Consider the following 19027-nt stretch of genomic DNA (forward strand, 5'->3'; position numbering starts at 1 on the left):
TTGTTTTGGCCGAGCCCACGGCAGGTGGAATTTCCCAGGCCAGGGATCCAACCAGCGCCACAGCAGTGACCACATAGGATCCTTGAACTGCTAGGCCACCGGGGAACTGCTTAGGGTCCAGTTTTGTAAGATACCATTTCCGAACTTGGTGATTTGGGGGAAAGTCAACCACTCTGAGCCTTGATGTCCTCATCGATAAACTGGGGCAAAAATCCCTATTCTGAAAAGACGAAAGGTTGTGTCCTGCAAGGCACTGGGAGGGACTGAATGTGTAGGCCCATCCACGGGGAGGATGTGGAGGCGGGTACCAGGGGAGCCCATGCCCATCCCCTGAGGCAGGCGACACTTCCCCTCCGCAACAGCAGAGGGCGATGTCGCAGACTGCGGCGCCGCAGGACCACGGGGGCGGCGCTCTGTCCGACCGGCGTTTTCCCCTCCACGTGGGGACGCGGGATGGCGGCGGCCGTGGCGGTGGGTGTGCGTGAGTGGGGGCGGGGGCACCGCGGCTGGACGCTCGGGCCGGGGTCCCAGAGACTAGAGTCCCAGAGGCGGGAGGGAGGCGGAAGTGGGGACCCTACGGTCTGAGCCGTGGGAATGACGCCTCCGGCGCTGGTTCCCACAGGATGAGGCGGCGCCGCGCGACGTGCAGCGGCTGCTCGTGCAGTTCCAGGATGAAGGCGGGCAGTTACTGGGCTCCCCGTTCGACGTGCCGGTGGACATCACCCCGGACAAGCTGCAGCTCGTGTGCAACGCGTTGCTGGCCCAGGTGAGCGGCGGGCCCGGGGCCCCGCGTCTCCTCCGGGCGGGCGGCGCTGCCCTGTTCGGGAACGCAGGGTATCAGGAAACCTAAGGTCTTGAGTTGGGCTTCCATCCCTCACCCACAAGGATGATAACCTGCCAGTGCTGTCTACCTGGGGGAGGGTCGAAAGATGGGATCAGTGTGAGATCGCTTCACACGCCCACCGTCGGGGTACACCTGCGGAGAGAGACCAGGTTTTGAACGCATTGGCTGCACTGTCATAGTGATCCCTGGTCACAGCCCCTAATCATATCCCCGTTCTCATTAAAATCCCCATTTTACAGTCTTGCCTGAGGCCATTAAGTTATTTGTACGATACTGCGCAGTAGGTGGTAGATTTGGAACCCAAATAAATGTCAGACTGAAAATTTTTCCTCACTTAAGCCAGCGTTTATCAAAATGTTGCTCTCTATTGGGAGGTGAGAGGGCTGCTTAAAAATACAGTACCCGGCCCTCACCCCACGCAGACCCTGGAGTGAAGCAGAAAGGATGCTTTTTGGATGCTTCTTACACATTGGTGGTTTAGAAAACGCTAAATAATACTATATACTAATCCTTGGCAGTTCCCTTCATGGGTCAGTGGTAACGAACCCAACTAGTATCCAAGAGGACCCAGGTTCGATCCCTGGCCTCACTTGGTGGGTTAAGGATCTGGCATTGCCCTGAGCTGTGGGTGTAGGTCGCAGGCGTGGTTCGGATCTGGTGTTGCTGTGGCTGTGGTATAGGCTGGCATCTGCAGCTCCGATTCCACTCCTAGCCTGGGAACTTCCATATGCTGAGGGTATGCCCTAAAAAGACAAAAAAAAAAAAGCACTGTATCCTAACCCTAATCCTGGACTTTAGGGGGTTTTTTTTGTTTGTTTTTTGTGGCATATGGAAGTACCCAGGCTAGGGCTCGAATCAGAGCTACAGCTGCCAGTCTTTGCCACAGCAATGCCAGATCCAAGCCGTGCCTGTGACCCACGGCAACGCCAGATCTTTTAACCCTGTGACGAGGCCAGGGATGGAACCCCCTCCTCGTGGATACTAGTCGGGTTCTTAACCCACTGAGCCATGATGGGAACTCCTGGACTTTAGTTCTCTTTTGAAGAACCTGAATTAGTTGTTAGCAATAGGACATTGAGCTAATCACTCAGGTGCTCTAAAGCCTCAGGTTTTTTGGTCGATCAGTTTTAATGCCTACCTCCCAGGGTGGCTGTGAGATGCGATAAAGGATTTTAAAGTGGTTTTTGTAGGTGTCCTGCAGTTGCTCTTCAGGGATGAAAAGGGTCCTGCTCATTGGGGAAGGATGAGGGTGTCCCAAGCAGCTTGGGGTCAGGGGTGGGGTTCTCTGGTGGAGACAGCCTTGCCATCCTTTGATGGAGGGTTCCCTTTGCCGCTGTCCTCCAGGAGGATCCCTTGCCACTGGCTTTCTATGTCCATGATGCCGAGATCATCTCCTCCCTGGGGAAGACGCTGGAGTCACAGGCAGTGGAGACAGAGAAGGTTCTCGACATCATCTACCAGCCACAGGCTGTCTTCAGGGTCCGCGCTGTGACCCGCTGCACCAGCTCCTTGGAGGGTCACAGTGAGGCGGTCATTTCCGTGGCCTTCAGCCCCACAGGAAAGTAAGGACAGCTGCAGAGTCCTGGAGGGAAGTGTGGGTGCAGCCTCTGGCTGGGGTAGGGGGTACCCCCAAGTGATGCTCGGTGGGGCCTCTGGCTGCCTACCATAGACCAAGCTCTGGACTCAAGTTGGCAAGTAAGGGACTTCCCCAGTGGAGATTGGTCCCCAAAGGCCAAGGATACATGCCCTGGAAGAGCCCTTCCTGGACTTGACCTTGGGTTCCTAGCTGTGTGACCTAGGCAGGTCACTTCACCTTTTAGAGTTAATTTTTCTTCTGCAAAACAGGGTTTATTTGCCTCTCACAATCCTAGGAGGATAATGGGAGGCTTTAAATCCAGTTATGGCTGTGGCCATTCTTTTTAGGAAAGACAGGGAGAGAAATGGCCTCCTGGGGTCTTCTCCCAGATGGCATCCGTGTTACATTTCTCCTTCTCAGAGGAGAGGGAAGAGTCCAGTCCCAGATTCTGTTCCCAGAGAGTGAGTGATTGAATAGGCTGCAGAAATGGACGCATGCAGTGTTTCGGATGGCCCTGCCCCTTGTCCTCAGTGCAGAGGTCAGGTGGCCCCTCTTCTCTCCCAGGTACCTGGCCAGTGGCTCCGGAGACACTACCGTGCGCTTCTGGGATCTCAGCACTGAGACTCCACATTTCACGTGCCAGGGTCAGTACGTGCTTAGCTGCTTAGGGGGTTAATGTGATGGTGGGTGGGTGATAGCTCAGCTCTTTAGTTCCCACGGAGGCCCAGAGCAGAGGCCAGCCCCCAACCTCCACTTAGCGGCTGCCTGTTCCTAGGTAGGGACCTTACCCTTGAGCCCCACCAGCCACTTGCAAACAAGCAGAGGAGTTCCCCCTGTGGCACAGCAGGTTAAGGATCTGGCATTGTCTCTGTGGCCATGCAGGTTCCATCCTGGCCCAGTGCAGTGAGTTAAGGATACAGCATTGCCGCACCTGTGGCATAGGTCACAGCTGCAGCTCAGATTCCGTCCCTGGCCAGGAACTTCCATATGCTGAGGGTGCAGCTAAAAAAGGAAGAGGGAAAAAAAAAAAAGAACAAGCATGAACTGGATGGAAGTGTCAGTGTGGGGTTGCAGGCAGAGACTGACTGACTGGTAGCAAGGAGATCCGGGCTTAAACCTGGCCTCTGCCACAGTGGTTCTCAAACTTGAATGTGCATCAGAACCATCTAGTGGACTTGTTAACATACAGATTTCTGGGTCCCACCCCCAGAATTTTTGTCTCCCTAGGTCTGGGCTGTGGCCTGAGAGTTTGCATGTCACGTTCTCTGGGTGGTGCTGATGCTGCTGGCCTGGGGACTTTACACTGGCTGGGGGGACCTTGTGTATAGGGCCTGCTTCCTTTCTAAGCTTCAGTTTGCTCATCTGGGAAATGGGGACGATACTTCTTGCCTTGCTCCCTACTCTTGAGCTGTCATGAAAATGACAAGGGCTGCCATGTGTGAAAGCACTTTATGTCACGGAGCCCTGAGGACCCGTTAGAAAGTAGTGGTATTATCTGTGCAGCAAGATGCACGGCTCTAGCTCCTGGGGAGGGCTCTCCCTTTGCCTGGGAAGCCGCATCTCTTTTGTCCCATCAGTCATTTCTTTAGCAGCTAGCTGATGTGTTTCTGCAGTGTGTCAGGCATTGCTCGGCATGGGGGACAAGGACAGATGTGGTCCCCCTTTCTCCCTCCCCTGCTTTCTTAGGACATAGACACTGGGTCCTTAGCATATCCTGGTCCCCAGATGGCAAGAAGCTGGCTTCCGGCTGCAAGAATGGCCAGGTAGATGGCGCTCAGGGTAACTAGGCAGGCACCCTGGGGCTCCCTTCCTGGGAGGCGGGTCAGAATCAGGTTCCGGGGTCTTTGGGGGCAGGGGGGGCATCCTTGGTGGGCCGGGCTGGGCCAGGGGAAGGTTGGAGAGGGACATCTGGTGAGCTTCTGTCCTTCAGATTCTCCTGTGGGACCCAAGCACAGGGAAGCAAGTGGGCAGGGCCCTTGCAGGCCACAGCAAGTGGATCACAGCCCTGAGCTGGGAGCCCCTCCATGCGTGAGTGACACTGAATGACCTGGGGCGAGGGGTGGGGGGGGCTCAAAGCTGTACCCCTCCCCTGCTCGGTGCAGAGGAGTCTTAGGTGACAGTGCGTGGTCTGGGTGGCAGGCAGTGGGGAGGGTCACCTGGATGTGTGTTGCAGGGAAGGGGTGCTCATCACCAGCCTGAGAGCCGTCTTGCAGCACAGCCCGATCTTGGGGTCGAGAAGCTGTTGAGTTCCCGTTGTAGTTCGGCGGTAATGAACTCAACTAGCATCCATGAGAATGCAGGTTCAATTCCTGAGCCCACTTGGTGGGTTAAGGATCTGGCCTTGCCGTGAGCTGTGGTGTAGGTCACTGATGTGGCTCAGATCTGGCGTTGCTTCAGCTGTGGTGCAGGCCGGCTGCTGCAGCTCTGATTTGATCCCTAGCCTGGGAACCTAAATATGCCTCAGGTGCGACCCTAAAAAGACAAAAAATAAAGAAGAAGCTGATGAGACATCATCTCAGGCCTTGGGGCTGGGATCGGGAGGGCCGTAGGAAGACAGGCGTTGCCAGGTCAGAAGTGAGGGCGCGTCTCCCTTCCTCTCTAGGAACCCCGAGTGCCGCTACGTGGCCAGCAGCTCCAAGGACGGCAGCGTGCGGGTCTGGGACACAACCGCTGGCCGCTGTGAGCGCATCCTCACGGGGCACACGCAGTCAGTCACCTGTCTCCGGTGGGGAGGGGACGGGCTCCTCTACTCCGCCTCCCAGGACCGCACCATCAAAGTCTGGAGGGCTCATGACGTGAGAGCTGGGGGGATCCCAAACCAGCCTGGGGACGTCTCCGGCCAGGGATGCTGGTGCGGCCAGGAACGCTGACCAGTGTTTCTGACCGTGTTCTGGGAACTGGCCCGGGAGGCACTTCGGGAATGAGGGGTCCTGCTGGTGGTGCTGCATACAGCAGAGGTGCCAGGGGCCGTCAGCAGGCTCGGGCTCTGGGAATTCCTGCTGTAAGGAAGCCTGTTGAGGTTTATCGAACCTGCTGTATCCCACACTTAGTAGACTAGAGCCCTTATTTTGTGACATTTCCCTTTCATGAAACATTTTCAGAAACGTTGATCTGGGCGGGTGCTCTCATTTTGCACATGAGGAGAGACTTGAGCCCTGGGGGTGGTTTGATTCGGATCCCACTGAATGAGGGCCTTCTTTGGAGTCCCATGGCGCCCGTCTTCTGGGGCTGATCTGGGGGTGCAGGTTCCCTGAGGGGAGAGTGCTGTGTGCGCGTCTGACCTGTCTCCTGCCGCCGTAGGGCGTGCTGTGCCGGACGCTGCAAGGCCACGGCCACTGGGTGAACACCATGGCCCTGAGCACTGACTACGCCCTGCGCACGGGGGCCTTTGAGCCAGCGGAGGCCTCCGTCAACGCCCAAGACCTCCGAGGGTCCTGTGAGTGAGCGGGAGGCAGCAGGGAGAGGGCCGCTTGGGAAGGAGCCAGTCCTCTAGCCTTAACGTGCAAGAGGCTGGACCTAGGCTGGGGGTGGCGGGGGGCGCCTGCTGGTTGTGTTGGATTTCTGATCAGCCTTATCCCTCCCCTTCGGTGCCTGGACACAGTGCAGGAGTTAAAGGAGAGGGCCCTGAGCCGCTACAACCTCGTGCGGGTGAGTATCCGCCAACCTCCCCAGCGCCGTGCTCGTCCTCTGCTGGTCCCTAAAACACTGCTGGCGCTCAGGGCCCTCACCCTGCTAGCCCCAGCTCAGGATGTACCTTTTCCCGAAGGTTGTTCTGTGTAATCCTGGTTTGCAGTCCTGAAATCTTAATGTGCTGGGGATCATCTTATTTGATTTTGTTTTATTTATCTATGTACTTGCAATCCTAGGGCACCTCTCTTTTGAAAATTTTATTTAGTTTCAGTAACACATGCACGTTGGTCTGAGGTTCAAAGCACACGAAAGGTAGATGAGGGAATGTCTCATCTCTGCTGCAGCATCACCCATGCCTTCTGGAAGCATCCAGGGTACCAGGATCTTAGGTCTCCTTCCAGAGAGACCACATGCATACACTACGTGTGTGTGTTTGCTACACACAGTACAGATAGACACACACCCGCGTATAGAGACCCAAGTGTAAAATCCTTCTTTTTACCGCTTTGCTTCTTTGCATAATCATGTGTCACAGAAATGGTTCCGCCCCGTGTGCGTGAAGCTGCCCTGGGGGGACATAAGCCGTGCACTGACCCAGCTCCTTTCTCCGGTCCCGGCCTCCGCGCTGGCGTTGAGTGAGCAGGGGGGTGATTGCCGCCCAGGTCAGGCTCTCCCCCCTGAGACGCGGGCTTCTGCCTCCCCCAGGGCCGGGGCCTGGAGAGGCTGGTGTCTGGCTCAGACGACTTCACCCTGTTCCTGTGGTCCCCGGCGGAGGACAAGAAGCCCCTGGCACGGATGACGGGGCACCAGGCCCTCATCAACCAGGTGCTCTTCTCCCCAGATTCCCGCATCATCGCCAGCGCCTCCTTTGACAAGTCCATCAAGCTGTGGGATGGCAGGACGGGCAAGTGCGTGGGGGGCATGTCGGGGGAGGAGGGGCACCCTTCTCATGGAGGGACCTTGTCTCTGCTGCTTCCCAGCTGTGTGGCCTGGGCCAAGTGTTTGGATTTTTGAGCCTCATCTGAATGTGCAGACCCCCTCCTCAGCTTCGACACAAGGGTGAAATGAGCTGGCATCTTTAGCACCATCCCTGAGTGGGAGCTGCAAATGCTCGTTTATTCACATCTGAGGAGAGGAATGATCTTGAAGCTGGCCAGGGGTCTGGGATGCAGTAGTGTAGGTTTGTGGTCCAGTTGTCATCTGGCCCCCTTCACGGTGGGGCCCACAGACCAGGCAGCGCATCACCTGGGGGCTTGATAGGAACCCTGGGCCTTGGGAATCAGAATCTGCATTTTAAGGTTCCCTTTCAAGTCTGAGAAGTGCTGGTGTGACAGGCCCAGTGCCCTCAGGGTTAGTTAGGAGGAGGGGCAGAGGCAGAGCAAGGAGAGGGAAGGAGCGAGGAAACTGGTTGGGGCCAAAGGGCACCTGAGTCTGTCTCCTGTATTTTCACACCGCAGCCCTGGGCCCTGGGAAGTAGGTCGTTCAGATCCTTTGTGAGATAAGGAAACTGAGTCTTAGGCACAGTGACAGCCAGTCTGTCCGGGCCAGGTTCCAGGTGGGCCTGGCCTCCTATTTCTCCAGGCCACCTGTCCGCAGGCGCTGTTGGGGCTGGAGGTGGTCGGGGTTGGATGGGGAGTGTGAGTCGTGCAGATGGGCTCAGCGGATGGCGGTGTTGGATTCTGAGACTTGCCAAGCTGTGCAGGTTTGGAGGCCTGGTAAGCATCCTGGCAGCAGGCTCACGTGGAGAAGTTTTATAAAGTCATCATGACCAGCAAAGATTAAATTGGCTGGGGGTGGGACCAGGCAGTGAGATGCTGTGAACGCTGTGAAAGTGCCCGGGTACTTCTGACCTGCGGCCAGGGCTGAGAACCACCGCCGCGGGCATAGAGGACCCTTCAGACGGGTTCGAAGAGCTCCCCTCCGCCATCCTCTTCCCTGGCCCAGGTACCTGGCTTCCCTGCGCGGCCACGTGGCCGCCGTGTACCAGATCGCGTGGTCGGCCGACAGCCGGCTCCTGGTCAGTGGCAGCAGTGACAGCACGTTGAAGGTGTGGGATGTGAAGGCCCAGAAGCTGGCTGCAGACCTGCCGGGCCACGCGGATGAGGTACCACGGACCCTCGTGGGCAGGTTGTGGGGATGACACTGAAGCCTGGTCCTCCTCCCCCACCCTCCTCACTGTGCCACTGTCCCCCTCCTCCGTTTAGGTGTATGCTGTCGACTGGAGTCCAGATGGCCAGAGAGTGGCAAGCGGTGGGAAGGACAAGTGCCTCCGGATGTGAGTCTAGGGGAGGTGGCGGCTGGTATGCTGGGCTCTGGCTCTTGGTGACTTTGAGTTCAAGGGCTCTCCAGGTACCCAGACTGGCCCGAGCCGGTGTGCAGAGCCAGGGGCAAGCAGGGGACCTATGGGAATGGAAGGGATTCTGGGCGGCCGTGACGGTACCCTCCAGGGCGAGGCAGTAGTTCTTAGCATGCTAGATTGTGGAGTCCTGAGACCTAGTTCAAGTCCTGGTTCTGCCTCTCCGTGTGCAGTCATGGTTCCCCTGTTTCCCGGAGCTCTCAGGAGACGGGAGGGTCAAAGACAGGCAAACATACTTTGGAACCTGAGCGTTGTGCACTTGTAAAGAATTGTGCTTGTGTTTGTCATTGGACAGCCTTGCTGGGCATCCGAGGGGCCAGGCCCTGGGGTGAGGTCCTGGCTGAGACAGTGGTGGGTGTCTAGCCTGGGGTTGGGTGGCTGGAGCAGAGACAGTAGCCAGGCGCTCGATGGCAGGAGGAACCACAGTTCTCCCCCGTAGTGGGCTCCTGGGATTGTATGGCACTACCCTGTCCCCAGGTGGGGTCCCCATCCTGTTCCTCCCCCTCTCCACAGATGGCGGAGATGAGAACTCCCAGGTTTTCTGGGCCCCCCATCTGGACTCAGCCTCTGGCAGCTGCCTTCCCTGATGAAAACCAAAGACTTGGGGGTGGCCGTGGCCTGTGCTCCTGGGACAGACCCAGCGGGCTCTCCCCAGAGCAGGAGAGTGAAGGTTGCAGGAGCTTATCGCTGAAGTCGGCCACGTACACCACTTGGTGCCTCGCGGGTGCCAGCCAGGGTGGCGAGCAGCCAGGCCGTGACTAGCCCCTTGCTGCTGCCCGTCTCCTTTCCTAAATGCCATCCCTATTCAGGGTCAGACCCCATATTCTGTGACCAAATAAATAACTTACATTTTGTGTGTTTGGGTTTTATGTGTAGATGTGTTTTTGGTTGTGTTTGTGGGAGAGGGCGAGCGCGTCCCCCTACTCTTCCGCCAGCTTTTTCCCTGTCCCTTGATTCTTTTGTGTTTGGGTTTTAATTCCTCATGCTAGATTCCCAGGGCTCCACTGAGGACTGTGCTAAATCAGTCGAGCCCCCTCTGAGCTACACCAAAACCACATTGCCCGGGAAGGTGCCTTTCCTCTCTCCCCCTGTGCCTACAAGGAGGGGCAGTTGAGCCTGGGGAGGCTGGCGGAAGCCCCCGGTGGTGGCCAGAGGATGCTCTAAGGCTGTGCTGTCCCCTTCGAGGGTACCAGCCACGTGTGGCTGTTTCTGTTGAGCAGGATCCAATCCGGTTAGCACTGCAGTTGTCACACTAGCTCAGGGACAGCACAGACAGGACAGTGACCATCACAGGAACTTGTGCCAGCCAATGCTGCTCTGGGGGCGCTCTCCTCAACCTCACAGCACCGCTGGGCTCTTGGGGTACAGAGAGGAAAGTGGCGGCTTTCCAGGAGGCGCCCTCTCACAGCCCACCCAGTGGTGAGCGCTCTGGTGGAAGTGGAGCTGGCGTGGAGGGAGGAGGGTTCTCTGCCCCGTGAGGACTTTGACGTCGTGAAGGAAGCCCCCACCAGGAGGTCCTCGGACCCTTGGCCAAGGTCTTGTCCTCCACGCATCTTGCCTCTGCTTTCTCCTGTTCAGGGCCGAGGTGCATCTCCTCAAGGCTGAATTGCAGACAATCCTTGTATGGACCACAAGGGGCCACAGCAGTTCTGACGTCTTGTTCCTTCTCACCCTCCCCCGCCCCCATCTGTGCTTTCATGGTTTTGCACGCCGCCCGGCTGTGGTTCTCGGCTTCCACCTGGCCCACCTCTGCAGTGAGACTGCATGAGGGTCAGGGAGACACCGGGGCCTTAGTTCCTGCTCGGTGCCGGGCATCATTCTGCTGTGCTCTAGCGGGAGCCTCAGAGGTACCCTGCAGCCACGCCGGGAAGGGTCCCACGTCTGTAATTTGGCTGAGGAAATTGAGCCCAGGAAGCTTGAGTGGTTTGTCTGTGTCCTCACAGCCAAGAAGAGCCAGGATTAAATCAGACCCTCCCCCCAACGCTTGTGCCCTTGGCATCGTGTCCCCCAGAGCGCAAGTCTGAGGCTGACCGTGCTGGCTGCCACTCCCTCTGTCTTTGCGGTGTGAGAGTTCCTCCGTCTTTGTGGACAGTCTCTTCCACCCACGGGACGAAGGTGATGTTAGCAGAGCCAGGCAGGAGGTGGGGGTAGCCTCTCATCGCCCCGTCCCTCCACCCACCTGGGCTCCGTCCGGGCAGAAGCAAGGAGGGTGGGAGGCAGCGGCCCCCTGAGGCTGTCAGTAGCGTGAAGCAGAATTGCGGGGTGCTGGGTGACCTGCAGGTTTTAATGAGGGACCTGGACCAGTCCAGATCTGGGGAAGGAAGCCTAGCAGCTGCGGGCAGTGGAGGCTGGCCTGGCCTGGCCTGCGGTGGCTCAGGTGAGTGGAGCTCCCATAGCCTCGGCCCCAGCCCAGGGGTGGAGTTCTAGGACCACTGCCACCAGGCCCAGGGCCAGCAGGGTGGTCAGCGGTTGCCTGGCTTGGTGCTGGTGGTACGTTTCGTGGTTCTGGTTCCCAAGGGCCCTGGGCCGAAGCTGAAGGAGGTGAGGGGCTTCCTGGGGTCCCCCCGCTTAGTAGGGAAAGAGGTACTCCAGATCTTCCAGCCTCCGCATGTCCTCTATCCCGATGGACACGGTTTTCCGCTGGGGCTCCTTACGCTGCACCGTGATCTGGATGGGGTTGTTCTCGGGGAAGCTGTTCAAGTCAGTGGCCACAGTTGCAAACTGAAATAAAACACAAGTCTTCAGTGTGGCCCACCTGAAACTGTCACGACATTGTCAATCAACGGTGCTCCAGTATTAAAAAAAAAGTCCTCCGAATTCCTTCGCAGACCTGACCCTGACCTCACCTCTGCAACTCTGCTACCCTGTGTGCTTGCTAAATGGGGCCTCCGACAGCCTTACCAACTTCGTTGTTGTCACCAGAAAGGAACAGGCCTGGTTCAAATCTGCCTCCCCAGTTGTGTGCTGTTTCTAATCCCGGGGCTGTCTTTACTCAGGCTCCCCTGTTCACCCCCAGGCTTTTTCCCTTCTTTGTCCCCTTTTAGCCCCTTTCCTTCAGTGCCCTGGACTTCCTGACGCGCTCACAATTATTTTTTTATTATTATTATTTTTGGTCTTTTTAGGACAGTACCCTCAGCCTACGGAGGTTCCCAGACTAGGGGCGAATTGGAGCTGCAGCCACAGCCACAGCCACAAGGAATCCAAGCCGCGTCTGTGACTTAGACCATAGCTCACAGCAATGCCAGATCCCTAACCCACTGTGTGAAGCCAGGGATTGAACCCCCACTCACAATTATTGATACTAAGTCAAAGAAGCCAAAACCAATGGCTTTGGGAGATGAAGAGTAGAGATGGATGAAGAGATCAGTTTGCATTCCCAGTGGGCTGCAGAGTGGCTCAGCAGAGGACAGCAGCCTGGATGTGATGCTTATTTGCCCAGGGGGAAGGAAAGCCAGCAGGATGATGAATCCTGGGGGTGCAGGGGCGCTCTCATCTGCCAAAGCCCCTGGTCCAGACCTCTCCCCCACCCCGTGGGCCTCCCTTCTTCCAGGCTCACTTTGTAGGGCTTGCACCACTTCCCCACCCCAGCGGTGTTGGCTGCGCGGACGGTGAGGCAGTAACTCGTGTTAGGCTTCAGCTCCATCAGCTTGACAGTGGTGCCTAAGATCTTGTTGAAAATCCACGGGCGATTCTTGGCCTTGGGCAGTTCATCGTCATTTTTCCTGATCACCTCCTGCAACAGGACCTGGTAGAAACTGACCTGCTGCTTGCCTGGGGCATAGGTCCAGGAAATCTAGGGAAAGAACCCCCCCCCCCAAGGATTCCTTAGACCAGACATGGCCTGGCCTGACCGCCTCATCACCGCACCACCCCCAGCAGCCTAGGTCAGAAGACCCCACTCCCATCCTTGCTCCTGCTGGAGCTGAGCCAGTTCTGATGGATGGGGTTAGACACCCCCCAACCCACGGATTCAGAGCATTAGCTACGCTCCCTGGGCAGCCCCACTGACCTCAGAGTGGACCCCCACCCCCATATTCTAGAATGAGTGACAATGAAAGAGACCTAGCAATCGACTTGTCCACCTTGCTTATTGCAGGTGGGGTTACAGGTTCAGACAGCAAGTGCCTGGCCCGTGGTCACACAGCAATTGAGTGGCAGAGCCAAGGTTCAAACCAATAGCTCCAGAGTCCAACAATTTGTACTACAACAGTGGTTGCCAAGCCAGGCTAAGGATCTCAAGGGTTTTTAACAACTCTTCTGATTCCTGGCCCTGCTGTCACCTGTCTTGTCTCCTACTTCCAGTTTCTCCTCTGTCCTAGCTAGCGGCTCTCCAACTTTGGTGTGCATTGCAATACCCCGATGGACTTGTTAAAATGTGGACCGCTGGCCCCTGCCCCCAGTTTCTGATTCAGGAGGCCCAAATAGGGGAAGGGGAGGGCGAGAATGAAAATTTCTAATAAGTTGCCATATGACGCTGGTGCTGCTGGTGGTCTAGCGACCACCTTTGAGAAACACTGATCTAGGCCATGCAACAATGGAACTTCCAGATCTACCATCCAAAACAGAGCTCAAACTGCACCAATCACCTGAGAGAAAGCTTTGCAAAAAGCTAATCCTTGGAGTTCCCACTGTGGCGCAGTGGAAGCAAATCCAACTGGTAACCATGAGGTTGCAGGTTCGATTCCTGGCCTTAATCAGTGGGTTAAGGATCCGGCGTTGCCATGAGCAATGGTTGCAGACATAGCTCTGATCCCGCATTGCTGTGGCTGCACCTCCCATTCGACCCCTGGCCTGGGAATCTCCATGTGCTGCAAGTGTGGCCCTAAAAAACAAAAACAAACAAACCAAAAACAACAACAACAACAACTAATCCTTATTGCTTACCAAAAAAATCTGTAAAGTAGCCTAACATTACAGGACCTCTGGAAAAAGACCCCAGGCTACCTCCTGCTCTGTTCCCTTCCTGTCTCCAGTACAGTGCTTCTTAGCTTGTGATCCTGTGGTCCCTGGGCCATCAGCACCACTGGGAATTTTGTGGCAGCGCAGATTCTCAGCCCCACCCAGACCTACTGAATCAGAACATCTAGGGATGAGGCCCAAGAATCTTGGTGGTAACAAGATGATCAGAGCTGCAGGCACAGGAAAGTGTGAGAAGCCCTGAATCGGGACCAGGGCTCTTCCTCCCACACTTTCCACCCATGAGCCTTTGCTAGTGTCAGCCCCCCACCCGAGGCCTTTCCCCATCTGTGTCCCAGCTCAAATGTCACTAAATGCCACCACTTATTCCTACACCTGGAAGTAATGTTTCTTTCCCTCTGGATCCCCAGTGGCACTTGAGCTCAACTTTTCCCATAACACTGAGCTCTAGTTTGTGCTGGAGTTCTTTACAGACATGCCCTCTCTCCTGACCCATGAACTTGAGGTCAGGAGGCAGGCAATAAGCATCTTCACACTCCCCAGTGAGCTCAGCCTGGCACGTCAGGGGCAGCCAGTAAGCCTCTGCCAAGTGCACAAGGAGGGAAACGCACCACAGCCGTGGAATCGCTGACTGTGTGCTCACAGATGAAGGGCGCCTCTGGCACATCCATGACCACGGAGGACTCTGAGGGCGTCGAGGAGGTGTCTGTGTCCACCTCGGGGTTGTCAAGGTCCAGCAGGCCCCCAGGGGCTATTTGGGACTTAGACTGGGGGCAGAGGGCCAGGTCCCCCTTTTCTGTTCTCTTGGCCATCGAGGAGAAGCTGAGTTTGTTCAGCTCGCCCTCCAGCATCCCTGCAAAGAAGCTGCTGTTGGGCTGGGTCACGGCCAATTTGATGGGATTCAATAAGGTGGATGACATGGGGGAGATGCTGGTGTCATCAGAGCTGCATTCAGAATCCTCCATTGGCATCTGCTTCCTGGAGTGGGAGGGGAGACGGGCAACAGAGATGAAAGAAGCAACCCCAGCCCTTGCTGCCTAGAAGCTCCTGGCAGGCAGGCCTTGGGCCCAACTTACCTGTGCTCTCAGCTGCTTCTGAACAGCTCAGAACTTTCTTGCTCTTGCAGCAGTGTTTCAGACTCATCAGGGCACTTACTAGTGAAAAATGCATCTTCCCTGTCCCTGGTCCCCAGTTGGGATGGGACTGGGGAAGCTGCTCAAGCATCTTTTTTTTTTTTTTTTTTAACTGCACCTGTGGCATGCAGAAGTTGCCAGGTCAGGGATCAAACCTGCACCACAGCAGTGACCCACGCCACAGCAGTGACAACACTGGACCTTAACCCACTGAGCTACCAGGAAACTCCCTGAAGCATCTTTAATATGATCTTCAGATGATTCTAATTCAAGTGTTCTGAGAAAACTTTTTTTTTTTTTTTTTTTTTTTTTGGTTATGCCTGTGGCATGGCGAAGTTCCTGGGACAGAGATGGAACCCATGCCACAGGAGCAACCCAAGCTGCTGCAGTGACAACACCAGATCCTTAACCTGCTGCGCCACAAGAGAACTTACAGGAAAACCTTTTTTGGAAACACTGGCTTTAAGTCCTTCCTTAAACTTTAAGTCCTTCCTTAAACACTCCAGGGAATGACCACAGTGATCTACTGGGATGTGACAAAATATCTAAAAGTATCTAAAAGAAAAATAATAAATTAAGCTTTATAAATATTTATTTCCTATTGTTTAATATTTAACATAATTACTAATTTATTGACTTAAATTTTATAACACTTAACGGTATTTATTAATATATAGCATGTAAAATTAACAGTACAGATAAACACATATATTGAGGTGAATACTCAAAAACATTTTTGTTCCATCTTAATTTTTTTAAATTATGAAATCGTTGGAGTTCTGTTGTGGCTCAGCAGGTTAAGAGCACGACTAGTGTCCATGAGGATGCAGGTCTGATCCCTGACTTAGCTCAGTGGGTTAAGGATCCTGATTGCTGTGAGCTGCAGTGTAGGTCACAGATGCCACTCAGATCTGGTCTTGCTGTGGCTGTGGTGCAGGCTGGCAGCTGCAACTCCAATTTGACCCCTAGCCTGGGAACTTCCATATGCCCCGGGTGCAGCCCTAAAAAGCAAAAATCAAAAAAACAAACAAAACAAATTAAGAATTTCAAAACAGTGACATTTGGGAGTTCCCACTGTGGCTCAACAGAATCGGTGGCGTCTTGGGAGCACTGGGACACAGGTTCACTCCCCGGACCAGCACAGTGCATTAAGGATCTGGCGTTGCTGCAACTGTGGCTTAGGTTGCGACTCTAGCTCAGATCTGATCCGTGGCCTGAGAACTCCATATGCTGCCAGGCGGAAAAAAAGAAAAAAAAAAAAAAAAAAGGACAGTGACATCTGATCATTAAACTGAGCACAGAGCCCTTCAGAGCGTCAGGCTGTGTGTGGCTGCACAGATCACACGCCACGATATCTCCCTGCAGATGATCCCCTTAGCACCACTCTCCCTCCCCTGGCTACTTCCTCCCTCTTCCTATGAGATTCAGCTCAATTATCACCTCCTCCAAGAAGGCTCCCTTTACTTTACCCCCTCCCAAGCCATACTAAGTCCCCTCTGGTTCTTCCAGTTGTCCTGTCATATCGCAGACCATGCTATAATATTCTCGATGCTTTTTTTCTTTTTTGGCCACATGGCACATAGAGTTCCCAGGCCAGGGATCAGATCTGAGCTGTAGTTTCAACCTATGCCTGCGGCTGTGGCAACACCCAGTCCTTTAACCTGCTGTTCCAGGCCAGGGATTAAACCTGTGTCCCAGCACTCCATAGATGCCAGTGACTCTGTTGCACCACAGCAGGAACTCCAATATTCTTTTTTTTTTTTTTAGGGCCGTACCGTGGCATATGGAGGTTCCCAGGCTAGGGGTTGAAACGGAGCTGTAACTGCTGGCCGACACTACAGCCACAGCAACACAGGATCTGAGACACATCTGCAACCTACACCACAGCTCACTGCAATGTCAGATCTTTAACCCACTGAGCAAGGCCAGGGATCGAACCTGTGTCCTCATGGATGCTAGTCAGATTCGTTAACTGCTGAGCCATGACGGGAACTCCTCTTCCAATATTCTTGATTCTTTCCTGACACCCCTCCCCTTCACACACACACCAGAGGCTGGGAGCTCCTTGAAAGCAGAGGTGCTTTCTGGCTCTGCATTCCCAGAACTTAACCTGGGGCCAGACATCTGCAGGTCTCAAAGAATTTTGTGAAATGAGGAGTTCCTGTTGTGGCTCCATGGTTAACGAATCCAACTAGGAACCATGAGGTTGTGGGTTCGATCCCTGCCCTTGCTCAGTGGGTTAATGATCCAGCGTTGCCGTGAGCTGTGATGTAGGTTGCAGATGAGGCTCGGATCCCGAGTTGCTGTGGCTCTTGGCGTAGGGTGGTGGCTATGGCTCCGATTTGACCACTAGTCTGGGAACCTCCATGTGCTTCGGGAGTGGCCCTAGAAAAGACAAAAAAAAAAAAAAAAAAAGAATTTTGTGAAATGAAATCAGGGAAACCCAGAATCACTGCAGAGGTCCAGTAAACCTCAGTCTGAAGACAGGCAGGCCACGGGGGCTGGTGGGGCCATAACCAGGCAGGTGAAGGCACAATAAGAAAGATGGAGGGAGCAAAGCCAGTGGGAATTGAGGGGGCAGAGGTGTCACTGGCGGTGAAGACAAAGCAGAATGACCATCAGCAAATCTGACTAATCCCAGGGGGCCTCCAAGAATTGTGTGGGGTCAGAAATCCATAGCCCACCCTGCTGTTCCGGGGGAGGGGGGGTCTCAACTGTGTTAATCAAGGAAGTACCGCCTCTTCAAGCCCCTCTCCACCCCACCCCCCAGCGCCAGCCTTAGAAAGGAGAAAAGGACCAGACTTGTGTCTTACGGTAGATTGATGGCATCCTCTCCAAGAAGTTAAGCAAACTTCCCCTGGAGGAAAGTGGGAGCCCTTTGGTAGTGACGGTCCTGTTCATAGACTTGGGGTTTGGAAAGGCCTTCGGCATGTGATGGAGCGCGTTCAGGACATTGAGTGTTTCCTTCCTCAGCAAGGCCTCCTCCCCATCTCCTACTTTGTAGAGTGTCTCTGACGCCATTGAGTTGGTTTGGGACCAGCCGTCACCATGCAGGACAACCAGGCTGACAGGAAGCAGAGAGAAACTGGACGCAGCAGACACACCCTTAGTTTGGGTGGGAGGAGGTGCAATCGGCTGACTTCATAATGATCACAGTGTAACAATTAGGGGCCAGCCCCCCCTTGATCTGAGGCTCCTGCTGCAGGGGGGTAGCAGGCAGTGTCAGAGTGGGGAGACCGAGGAACAGACCGCACTGCTCCTTGGGCCCCTTCCAGCTCTGAGCAGCCTCGCCCTTCTCTGAAGATCTCAAAACGTTTCCTGCCTGTGCCCTTGGGACCTGCCCAGGGAAGGAGATGGATGGTGAGACAGAGGCACCTGGGCATGAAAGGAGGCTGGTGATACTGGAATGGGACTCGGGGAGTGACTTTGTCTACAGGCTCTATATCCAGAAATCCTAGGCAGCAAACCTCATATGTCTTAGCTGTGCAGGCACAGGAAAAACCCAGATGGTTCATAGCTCACATATACCCAGGTTTACTGCTAAAACTCTAAATTCTACTGAGCCCTCACCCCAGTGTCATCACGTCTTGAGGGATAGTGGGTGCTTTCAGAGGCAGACAGAAATGGGCCAGATGTTTCTGTTCTCAATGAAACCACTTCACAGTAGGGAAACATATACACAACTTGGGGGTGGGGAGGGGGCGCTGTTAAAACAGCACTGGCTTTGCACCGAAATATAAATTCGTCTGCTCCAAGTCCAGCTCTGTCCTTACAGGCTGTGAAACCTTTGGCAAGTGACTTTACTGCACTGAGCCTCAGTTTCCTCGTCTGTAAAATAGGGGTAAATACAGAACCTACCTCACTGGATTGTAAGAGGATAACCTTGTAAAGTTGTTTTCTCTCTTCCAGAGGGTAAGGTTAAGAAAAGATCTTTCAAAATACCAAATCACATGGTGTTCCCATCGTGGCGCAGTGGTTAACGAATCCGACTAGGAACCATGAGGTTGCAGGTTTGATCCGTGGCCTTGCTCAGTGGGTTAAGGATGTGGTGTTGCCGTGAGCTGTGGTGTAGGTTGCAGATGGGGCTCGGATCCCGCGTGGCTGTGGCTGTGGAGCGGGCTGGTGGCTACAGCTCCAATTAGACCCTTAGCCTGGGAACCTCCATATGCCATGGGAGCGGCCCTAGAAAAGACCAAAAAAAAAAAAAAAAAAAAAAAAAGTGTGTGTGTGTGTTCTATATACTCAGGGTTTTTACTGTTGATCATTCAAAATTACTTTTATTTGGAAAACAGAAGCAGATGTCCTCTCTGCGCGCTGCTGCTTTCAAGCACCTATCAGACGACTGCTGAGGATCTGATTAGATTCTTTGTCACTGTCTTCCCTCACCAACAGGTAGGTCCCTGAGAGTAGGGATGGTGGGTCCCATCCAACGTTCTGGACCAGCGTTCATTATGGAAAGTGGCACCAGGGAGGCTGGCGAGGAGGCGTGATGGGGAAAAGGCAGGGGACCCAACTTCGTGCCGCCCACGCGGGGCCGCGGGAGCCCTCCCGTCCGCCCGGCGGTCGGCAGG

The 19027-nt window shown here is 54.8% G+C and overlaps 2 protein-coding genes across 3 annotated transcripts; one reads left to right on the forward strand and one right to left on the reverse strand.

Moving 5' to 3' along the window:
- Positions 398–9275, forward strand: NLE1 (notchless homolog 1). Of its 2 annotated transcripts, none has more exons than XM_003358153.4 (13): positions 398–471; positions 623–766; positions 2189–2406; positions 2985–3064; positions 4107–4183; positions 4351–4448; positions 5023–5215; positions 5721–5856; positions 6022–6068; positions 6756–6958; positions 7995–8154; positions 8255–8325; positions 8920–9275. In XM_003358153.4, the coding sequence occupies exons 1-13, from the start codon at positions 454–456 to the stop codon at positions 8930–8932; spliced, it is 1458 nt and encodes a 485-aa protein (XP_003358201.1). In that variant the 5' UTR covers positions 398–453; the 3' UTR covers positions 8933–9275. The 2 variants fall into 2 exon arrangements, with proteins under 2 accessions (XP_003358201.1, XP_005669092.1); XM_005669035.3 differs by having other exon boundaries at positions 427–471; positions 5023–5099.
- Positions 10601–17517, reverse strand: FNDC8 (fibronectin type III domain containing 8). The gene is given in 5 exon segments (XM_003358154.4): positions 10601–11127; positions 11963–12199; positions 13935–14301; positions 17270–17288; positions 17291–17517. Coding segments are annotated over 5 exon segments (963 nt in total). The 5' UTR covers positions 17478–17517; the 3' UTR covers positions 10601–10974.

The sequence above is a fragment of the Sus scrofa genome, chromosome 12, assembly GCF_000003025.6.
Source record: "Sus scrofa isolate TJ Tabasco breed Duroc chromosome 12, Sscrofa11.1, whole genome shotgun sequence".
Taxonomy (NCBI): domain Eukaryota; kingdom Metazoa; phylum Chordata; class Mammalia; order Artiodactyla; family Suidae; genus Sus; species Sus scrofa.